General features: G+C 45.8%; 1 protein-coding gene across 1 annotated transcript in view; it reads left to right on the plus strand.

The window, feature by feature from the left end:
- The window catches only part of FLVCR2 (feline leukemia virus subgroup C cellular receptor family, member 2), a gene marked incomplete at both ends in the record, with an annotated part of 31,068 nt that overhangs the window by 10,640 nt on the left and 10,377 nt on the right, over positions 1 to 10,051 (plus strand). Inside the window, 3 exons of the mRNA XM_010140574.1 lie at positions 3,946 to 4,087; positions 5,113 to 5,253; positions 10,020 to 10,050. Coding sequence (XP_010138876.1) covers positions 3,946 to 4,087; positions 5,113 to 5,253; positions 10,020 to 10,050 — 314 coding nt within the window. The remainder of the gene's footprint in view (positions 1 to 3,945; positions 4,088 to 5,112; positions 5,254 to 10,019; position 10,051) is intronic.

A 10,051-nucleotide genomic window follows, 5' to 3' on the forward strand; every position in this document is an offset into this window, starting at 1 on the left:
TTCCATTGATCATTCACCTATGATTTTTATGCTGATACTGCACTGATTATATTCCTTCAGCAGACTCATAGTATACAAACTATGAGCTGAACTTAAATTCAACATCCTATTTTCCGTTTAAAGACTCTGGGCACATTTTTACCATCTTACTAGCCACTTGGTCTTGGTTTTGATGCCTGTACTTGTATTATGCTTAAATCTTGAATATGATGTTTTTTGTACTAGTCCTTGACAAAATCCTTTCTGTCCTTTTTCAGTCTTTAAAGAACAAGTCATCTGAACAGCATACTCTGCTCTAGTTGTTGATTTCCCTGGTGTTCTGTTTAAAAAGGACCCCAAAGCCTTTGCAAGATAAAGTGCCAGCAGCCTGGTTCCCGAGGAGAGATTCTTGGAGATCAGGACAGTGTTGTTGTGTGTTTTGGAGGTAGGGATGCTGAATATATATATATAGGTCTTGGAGACATTTCTGCCTATACAAAGGTTGGAGATGCTTATTTGTGTGGTGGTGCACTATGAACAATAATGACTGATAGTCTCTGTAAACACAGGCTGTTGTAGAACCAGCCTTGTTTTTACATTGTTTTCTTTTCCCAACCCTGGCATGAGAGTTATGGAGAAGGGAGAAAAGTTGTTTTTTCTTTGCAAAGGCATCCTTAAATGCTCTAGGTAACAGGATGTCTGTTGGGATGATGGTGATATGGGCACTGGCCTGCTGAGAACCAGGCTGAAAACCTTTCCCTTGTGAAAGGTAAAGTATGTGCTGTGTAATAATACTCATTGTGTTGTTGAGAGCTTGTCTGTTGCTAAAAATGGTTTGAATAATCCAGGGTCTGTGAGTATCCTCTAAGAAGTCTTCGGTGTTAGTCAAGTCTGGGGGCTTCATCTTCATGGGATTAACAACACCTGTTGCTCTGAAATATAAGATGTAGCTCCTATTGCAGTGATTGCTGGGATTTTCCCCCCCGCCTTCTACCGCCTAGTCTGTCTCAAAGGGTTAATAGCCTTATAGATAAAAGTGGTTACTTTTTTGGGAGGGGAAGAGAGAGGACAAAACATCCATTTGTGGTTAGAAAATTGTTCAGGTTTTCTGAAAAGACAACAGCAGTGTCCAAGAAAGGTGAGTAAGTCTGTGTGCCACTGGGTAAGTGATGACTGTAGAACTTCCCAGCAAAGGATTACCGAATGATTTGTAAACCATATTCTCAATTCTGCTAGGTAGATCAGGTAGATCCTTTTTCGAGAAGGAGAAACCAGAGGGAGACCTGAAAAGAGTGGTACTGAAGAAACTTATGTCAGAGGTCCGAATAAAGCATGGATCTGTCCTCCTTTCCTGTTCTTGTTTTGCTGCAGTTCAGCAGCTTGTGGGACTAGCGTGTGATGGCAGAGAGCCAGAAGCCAAGAAGCACATAGCACAGGAATCCAGCCCAGTTCTTCCAAGAATGAAATGGTGGTAAGATAAAGAAGCAGTTTCCAGAAAGGTGTCTATAGACCTCATTTGGTAAAGGGTGGAGGGGCACGTGGGAGACCTGGTATGTAGGAGCTAGCAGGACTCTTCCGTTGAATAGAAAGGAGCAATGTTAAGAGTCTTTTCCTCGAAGCTTGAACCTTTGGGAATGTTACTGATAGAGGAGTAAAGCCCAGTGTGGCAGTGTCAGCATTCTTCCTGTCCCAAAAACCCACCAGCTGGATAGAGGAGGATGGAGTTTGTGAAGAGTTTTCTTGGGCTGGATGGCATGAGCTGATTTTTAACCCAACTACCAGATATGGCAGCTGAAATGTATTTGTTCTGTGATCTTGATCCCAGCCAGTGGGTGGTTCTTCCAAAATGAGTCCATCAACATCCCAGAAACATGGTCATATGACAGAGAAAGCATGCAGAAAGCACAAGAAGTTTTTGCGAGAAGGCAGCACAGGCAACATGACTGAGCTTGTGCCTGGGTTACAGGTCCTGCTGCTCTGTGTGCTGACGTGCTTGGATGTGGCTTGAGGGCAGCATAGTCATAGCCTTCACTAGTCCTTGCTTTCCACACCTGTGGAGTAATAGACCCTTCCCAGGGACTATGGAGACATGGAGCACTGCAGAATACTTTGTAGGGCCGCGGTTGGTTAGTGCTGGCTTGCTGTTGTTCAGTCACGAGTGAGGCATGAACAGTACCCTTTTCAGTCTGCTATCCTGGGACAGCTGGTCATGGTTGCTGCTAACTGATTTCTATCAATCTAATGTTTCCTACAAGGAAACAGTAAATGCAATGGGCTTAATTTGACGATATCCTCATTTCTGTTTTGCATATTCCTTTCTCCTCTCAGTGTGATGAGAGCGGTGGCTCTGTAGAGGCTTTTCATGGGGTAGCATGAATAGCCACTGTGAGTGGGATTTTTTTTATGCTGCTAGTCTGTGTTGGTTCTGTTAGCACTGTTCTGTTAGTTAGAACTTTCCTGTCTCCAAGCAAATGCTACAGCCTGCAAAAGAGATTGGAAATCTCTGTTTCAGGCAAGGATGAGAATGGCTGCATGGCCACCTGGCATTTCTCTCTCTTGGGGTGCTTTCTCAGTCATTCCATCTATTGGAGGCTCTTGTTTATTTCTTGTCACCGTTCACAACAACAAACTTAGACTTAAATCAGGAAATAGCAAAAAATTGTTGCTAAACAAAACAATTGGTTTTGCTCCAGACAGGAGTGAGCGTGCAGAGCCTTGAGAGCAAGCAAGAGCTGAGCATGAGCGTGGATCTTTTTCTGATGTCTGAAAGGTCTTTGAGTGCTGGGAAGGGGCAGGGGAACAGTGCTTGGGAACCAAGTGGTGACTGAAATACAGCCACAAACAATGAAACACAAAGAGGGGAAAAAGTGGCTTTTGTAGGCTCCTCTTGCGTTTAAAGTACTCACAAATGTGCTGAGTGCTCTTTGGCTCCCATTTAATGAAAATAAGGGTGTACTCCTAAGCACCAAAACAGTTGTTTCTCCTCCCTCCCATTTGAGGGTGACACTGAAGGTCTGTGCCACTGTCAGTCCCACTTATCAGTGTGGCAAAGCCGCTACAGCTCCTTGTTGCTGTCCTGGAGAAAGAGCTGTGGAGTTAAAAGCCCTTAATGTCCTCACTAATGTGAGCGCTGCTGCTGCAGGAGCTCCTCAGCTGGACACATGTGGCTCTTGTCACAGCAGATGCCAGAGCTGCAGGAGTTTGTTTCTGTGGTCCTTCAGAGCCAACCATTTTATCCAGGGGCAGCTGCCGTGCCCCATCACACAACCTCAATGTTTGGATATGTGCCGTCAGCACTTCCTTTGCTCTCAACCTTGATATTTTTCTAGGTTCTCCTGGTGATCGTAGGGTGAGCCTTTTCTTGGGAGTGGACTCATTAGGAAACGCTGTCATGAAGTGGCTTAGCCAGATTAATACCTTACTCATTAGGAGTAGGCAGGTTTCTGTCTCAACCCTTGCACTTGTCTGGCAGGAAAATAAATTGGTTGAACTCATTAACCCAGCAAAGAATTGTGGTGGGTTTTGATAGTCTTGTTTTCTGCCATTTTTAATGAGCAAAGCTGGATTACCAGGTGATCAGGCCAGCACAAGAGCAAGTGCAAGATAAGGAGTGGGATGTGTGTGTGGACAGGATCATACAAGCATGGGGAAGGACAGGCAAAGCAAGACCTTCACTTTGATGCAGACAGGTATTCATTCTGCTTAATTCTGATGTAAAACCTTGCCTTGAATAACCTGGCAGTTGTGAATATACTGGGGGGACCTTTCTCATGGCCTTATTTCAATGGGCAGCTGGCTTTTTTTTGTCTTAATTGTTGGGTGGTAAAGAAGATTTTCACTTCCAATGTGAAATTTAGTTAGACTCAGTTGAGCCCTTACTGGACATCAGGGTGCTGAGCTCTGGGGTGGTGGCAGTGTTGTGGTTCCATGTCATAACTCTGTGTGTGTCTTCTCCCTCCTATACAGCTTGGTATTGCTGTGGGCTTCCTCGTCCCTCCAGTTCTGGTTCCCAATGTGGAGGATGAGGAGAAGCTGGCCTACCACATCAGCATCATGTTCTTCATCACTGCAGGTGTGGCAACAGCCCTATTCATCCTGGTCATTATAGGTAAGGAGGTGAGAGTATGCCTATTAAACTAAATTTGGCAGAGTGAGCCTGCCAAATTGTTCATTTCATTCTTTGATGACCTGTGTAATAAAACCCTGGTATGAGTAAGTCCTTTTAAAAGACCTTTTAAAAGTCCTTTTAAAAGAAATCTTCCAAGGTTCACAATCATCTTGTCTGCAAACAGAGTGCTGGGCCTTGGGTTGTGTCTTGGACCTGACTAGGTCTTAATACTAGGGAGAAAGAGGCATGTTATATGGTGTCACAAGCTGTTTCTGTGAGGATAAAAAGCTAATCAGTTATGAGTGCAGAGAAGGAAGCATTAGAGGCAGTAGCAGGACACCAGAGTTGTTTGCTTTTTTTTTTTTTTTAAATAGACTCCTCTTGCCAGCTTGTTCATGTTCGTGGTGGCTGAATAAATGTAAAGGTTTAAAGAATCTGGGTCAGGGAATAGACAAGGTACAAAAATGGCTGTGTAGCACTTGGTACAGTAGTATTGCCTGTTACCAGGGTTTCTACTGGGATGCTACTTTAATGGTAGTCAGGGACAGCAGATGGCTTGCCCATCTTAGGAAGTGCCAGGCCTGAAATAAAACCTGGCATACGTCGTTGCTCCCTGGGCACAGGGCACTGCAGGACACCAGACTGGCTTTGCCAGCTGGCTTTTCCCATTGCACTTTTGCATTTGTCATTTACCACAACACTTTTACAGCTGGCTGGCCATCCTTCTGGAGACAAAGGCATTGTGTCCTGAGAACTCTTTTTGTTGCTGGCAGACCTGCCTACATAAAAGCCTAATTGAAAGCAAGGTGTTTCTCCAGGAGCAAGAGTTATTGCAGGAGAGACCATGTTCTCTCCTGTTCCTGGATAAATTCATGCATGGAGATCAAAGCTTAAGGACGATGGTGTGTTTTGTACACTTGGTTTTACTAGCCCCTCTGCCATCCCTCAAATGGCTTTACCCACAGTGTGTGCTCAGGTTTCCTGATCACACCGTTACAAACAAATGTACTTTGTGTCTTTTGCAGTCTTCAAGGAGAAGCCCTCGCACCCTCCAAGCCGAGCTCAGGCCTTGATCCAGTCAAGACCAACAGAGGAGTATTCTTACTTGCAATCAATCCTCTGTCTGCTCCGCAATGCCAACTTTTTGCTGCTTATGGTTACTTACGGTAAGGTCTGGTCTTTCTTCTGAGAGGTCATCACTGCTAGATATGCTTAACTTCTCCATTCCTCTCTGGGCTCTGCTGGGGCAGTAACTGGCCTGAGTTGTTTTAGGAGTTAGTTGTCCTGCCACAGTCCAGGAGTCCTCCTAGCCCATTAACCTCCAGCAGTGGTTAGAAGAAAATGCATAGGGAAGAACAAAAGCAAGGCAAGCACGCAGAGTTCGATGTGCTCCCACTACTGTTCTCCTAGTCCTGGACTATGTTCTGTTCAGGGGATTTCCTTATCCTGTTGTCTTTTTTTTCCCTCTAGCCAGTTAGTTATTTGCAATGGACTAATAAGTGCTTCTGTAAGAAACATCTGGAGCTGTGTCTGACTGCAAGTCACAGTACCAAGTGAAAGTCATTTCCCAAGGCAAGGGTATGGCTGCTTGGCATCCCCATGGAGGCTGGGTGAAGCATGCAGACGTGCAGACTGCATTAGCTTCCTTGGCAGTCCCTATGAGGCAAATGGAAACAAAGATTGGAGGACATCTTTTGCTGTCTGTCCTTGCACACTTCTTTGCTGCGTACTTCTCTTCAGCAGTCTTGGTTTGTTTCTTTGATGTGTTGAATGTGATCATGATGCTGAATTGTCATGTGGAAAAGTGTTTTCTTCTTCAGTAGAAAGACCATTGTGATCTATGCCTGGCTGAATGATAGGATATATTGTAGCTAGCTAGTCTGCAGGGAGTTCTGTCCTCACTTCCTACCAGCTTGCTGTGGAAGCTTCTCAGGAGGAAAGTTAAATAGTGCTGGAAGTGCTATCATTCTGTCAGCAGTTGTGCCTAAAGGACCAGGCTGGAGAGAGTGAGATGGTAGCCTGTTGAGAGTGCTGATGGTTTTTGGAATTGTTGAAATCTCTTCTCCCTTCTCAGTACGGTAGTCCAGAAATGCCTCTCTTGGATCACACTTAGGCTCTGCTGGTTTGGATTGCAGCTGCTGGTTTGTTTATTTTTTTCCTTAGTACATGACGTCCTCTCAGAAACTGGAATTAGAAAAAACCTGTCAGGTAGACCGTGTCTAAAAGTTGGACAGTGTCATCTTCTCAGTTCACACTTACCCTTCAGGGAAAAGAAAGGGGAAAGCATTTGTTCTAATAGTCTTAAACAAGTCTTACGGGAGAGGAGAGTTCTCAGTACTAAGGGAGTGTGTAGAATCTGGCCTCCCTGGGATAGCTCCCTCCCATCAGTCACAATGTGGAAAAGCTGTTCAGTGGCTCATAATTCAGACTCTCTCACTGCTGGTCTGTGTGTTTATTCAGTTCCTCTCTGCGTCAGCCTCATGTCAATCTCTAGCTTGACTTGAGATGGTGACTGTTACTCAGAGAGGGAACTATGCAGTGACACTTTTTTTTTTAACTAGTCTGCCTTTAAGATGGGGGCAGTTTTTCCTACTCAAGTCAAAAGTTATGTTGGCCAAGATTTAAGACATATGCTGTCATGTGAGTGCAATCGAGTCATCCTCCCTAGTTAACACAAAGATACCTGCAGCCTCTCTTAACTTTTGTATTAGCATAGTGTGTGGCAGGGGAGAGAGAAAGAAACCTGCTGCTTGCTCATCTCCTCTGGCTGTAGAAAGAATGAGGGCCCTTACATGGTGCCAGACCAGAACAGGTCTGTGGACCTCTGAGGTGTTGATATTACCAGCAGCTACCAACCCCTTTCCTGTGGCAAGACTTGCAGTGTTGGAAACATCCGTGACACTGTGGCTGTGTTAGTGCTAGTGAATGTTTTTCAGGAAAACTCTCAGACATTGCTTCTGTAAAGCTGAGGCATAACATGGAGTGGGGATTAAACTCTGAATTTACTTGGTTAGGCTCTGCACTGGAGAGCATGTTGCTACTGGGAGGCAGGAAAAGAGTGGGAAAGCCTGGTAAAGAGGAAGTGATGACATAGCTCAAAAAAAAATCAGCATTTGGAAAGGTGATGGGACAGTGAGGAGAAGGCAGGGCACTGAGATCTGCGTAAGGAACCATTGTCCTGGGAGATGATGAGGGTGAAGAAGAGGGAGACCAATAGTCTGGCATGTAGGCAATAAGCTGCTTATAGAAGACTTGGGTTCTAGTCTGAGGCTTAATAAAGGCTCCTTTTGGAGCCATAGGCGATAAACTTTCCTTTTCTGGCCTCTATAGAACAGAAGGGACACTGAGGTCTCAAAAATATTCTGCGGCAGATTACAAGAAAACCGTGGTAACTAGCTAATGAATCAGGTGGGGCTGAACCTTTAGATGCCCTGCTTTCAGCTACTAGTTCTGGTTTTCCTTATCTGCACGGGCAAATGGGCACTAACCCGTTGGAAACAACCCTTGCCTGTGTTAGGTGGGTTCAAACTGCTGTAATTCACAGAGAAATTTCACTGAGCAACTGTGACACGTGAAATGCCTACGACTTTTGTCAGCCCTCGCAAATGCAACTTTGGCACATTTTCTTGATTCTTAGAATGTTTTGTCTGACTTTGGTGCCGAGTGTTGCTGCCAGCTCCGCATAGATTTCTGCCTGGCTTGAGAGCAGGAGCCTTTCTGTCTCTTGGAAATTGCATGCATCACAGAGCTGCTGTGAAGCTGGCATACTGACAGCATCAGCTACCGGAGTGGCATCTGGCTGTCCCCATAAGGCTGCTGTCCTCTTGGCTGGGCAAGAGGTGGAGCTACACAAATGACAATAGTCTGGGTCTATGTTTATGCCCAGAGTTTAAGTGAAGCAGTAGTGGGTAGAGGGATGGTGCTGATCTGCCACACCGTCATGTTCTGGCACTGCAGTTTGTGGTATCTCCTAGTGAGCAGGGTGCTTCAGAAGTGGAGATAGGATGAAGTCGAATTATGCTCTTGTGGGCTGTCTTTTCACAGCTGCATGTTGCAAAGAGACAGCTTTCAAGGCTGGAGGGTGCCTTCTTGCTGTGGAATCTCCAGTTCTCCTCTGTCTCTGGCTGCTGGACCTGCTGGAGTTTCCAGCCGTTCTGAGTAACTTGAAAAGGATTGGGTAGATTCCTCCTGCCTGGAAAGCACGTCACTCAGCTTACTAGCCTCTCCTGTAATCTCCTGATACATGCTCAGGGGGTGTTGTCACAGGCAATTGTCTTATTTAGGATAACTTGTGTAAGATTCTTCGTCTGTTCTCTATGCCATGAAGCTGTGGAGTGAGCTCTGCTTAGTATCAGAGATGACATGTGAAGGAAGTGGGATGTCTTCTCCAGCTGCCAGTCTTGGGACTCCGTAGAGTGCATCACGATCTGTGTAGGGCAGTGGGTATCCAGTGTCCTAATGGAGCCCTAATTGGGCTAGGCACAAGATCGCTGAGTACTTCAGGGTCAGGGGAGCTGTAGGACTTCAGGGTTTTGTTGTGGAGGGGTGGTGTTATCCAGTGTCCTAATGGAGCCCTAATTGGGCTAGGCACAAGATCGCTGAGTACTTCAGGGTCAGGGGAGCTGTAGGACTTCAGGGTTTTGTTCCTTTTGCGAAAGCTCTGCCTGCTAAAGTGCACTTCTGTATCATGCATTTCAATGTTTCTGCTTTTAGCTGAGGCTGAAAGAAGAAAGGTAGAAAGTGGGAACTGGCCATGTACCTGTTTTGTCAGGATTTCAGGCACCTGTGCCAGATGCCATGCCTCCTTATGGAACTATAGAGGTATGAGCTGCAGTGGTGAAATCTGTGTCCCCATCCCTCCCCCCATCAGGGCCACTGAAGCATTGAAGAGAAACTAACTACAAATGTAAATGACTTTCTTAAACCAAAGTTGTGCTGACTGTTACAGACCTCATCCACCTGGGGGAGGTTTCTCGGTATTGCCCAAGGTGAGAGTGTAGCCGTTGCAGTATGCTGGTCCAATGCCCATGTGGATGTTCATGTCTGCTGTAAGCAAAGCTATTGGTTTTTGTCTGCTTTGGGAAGGTGTTTAACTCAACCAGAGTTGCATGTAAGCTGGAGCAGAGCGTATGAACGGGACTTGACCAGTATCACCCCAACGGTTTCCATTCTCACCTTGCCCGATACTGAGAAACCTTCACCAGGTGGCTGGTGCTTGTAACAGTTAATCTAACTTCCCTTTCAGAAAGACAATTACTTTCACAGATGGGTTTTTTTTCAGACTTCAGTGACACCTTTTAAAATGCAAGACTTCCCATACAGACGCACGCCCCAGGTGCCTGGGGGAAGTACTGTCTGTGCTTCACCATCAGCTCTGCTCCTACTTGCCTTCTGGTGTTTCTTGGCTCAGAAAGGATGTTTTTCATTGGCTTTCAGCAGGGAGAGTGCTATCAGGCTCTTCTCTGGGAAGAAACCACACAGGTCAATGGTGCTGGTGTTAGTTGAATCCCAGGTCCTTGTTAAAGGTGTCATGCTGAGACGGGTGCTTTTCTTGTATTTTACCTTGGCTGGGGGAGTGGGGTGGGGACGAGGAGAAAACTTCAATGCCAGAGATGGATCTAGCTGTGAGGAAGGGTTGAGACCCTATGAAGGACTTGCAAGACCTTTCAGTACCAGAAATGTGCACAGCCCTTCCTCTAGCTCCTAAGGTAAGAATAATTCTGAAACTGCCGGGTGCATTCTATGCTGAGGTCTGGCTGTCCTTGATCTGCATTTGTTTCCGTAACCTATATCTGGCTGGCTCTCCTGAGACTCAGCAGCCTTGTTATGGATCGCTGCTCCCAGAGGTCTCTCACTCTGCATTTCTACCTTTTCACTACCCAGGAGGAAAGTAGCAAGCTCTGAATATGCTGCATTTTTATCCCCCTCTCAGGTTTGAATACAGGTTGCTTCTACGCTCTGTCA

This window comes from Buceros rhinoceros, unplaced genomic scaffold (assembly GCF_000710305.1).
Source record: "Buceros rhinoceros silvestris isolate BGI_N320 unplaced genomic scaffold, ASM71030v1 scaffold7157, whole genome shotgun sequence".
Lineage (NCBI taxonomy): Eukaryota > Metazoa > Chordata > Aves > Bucerotiformes > Bucerotidae > Buceros > Buceros rhinoceros.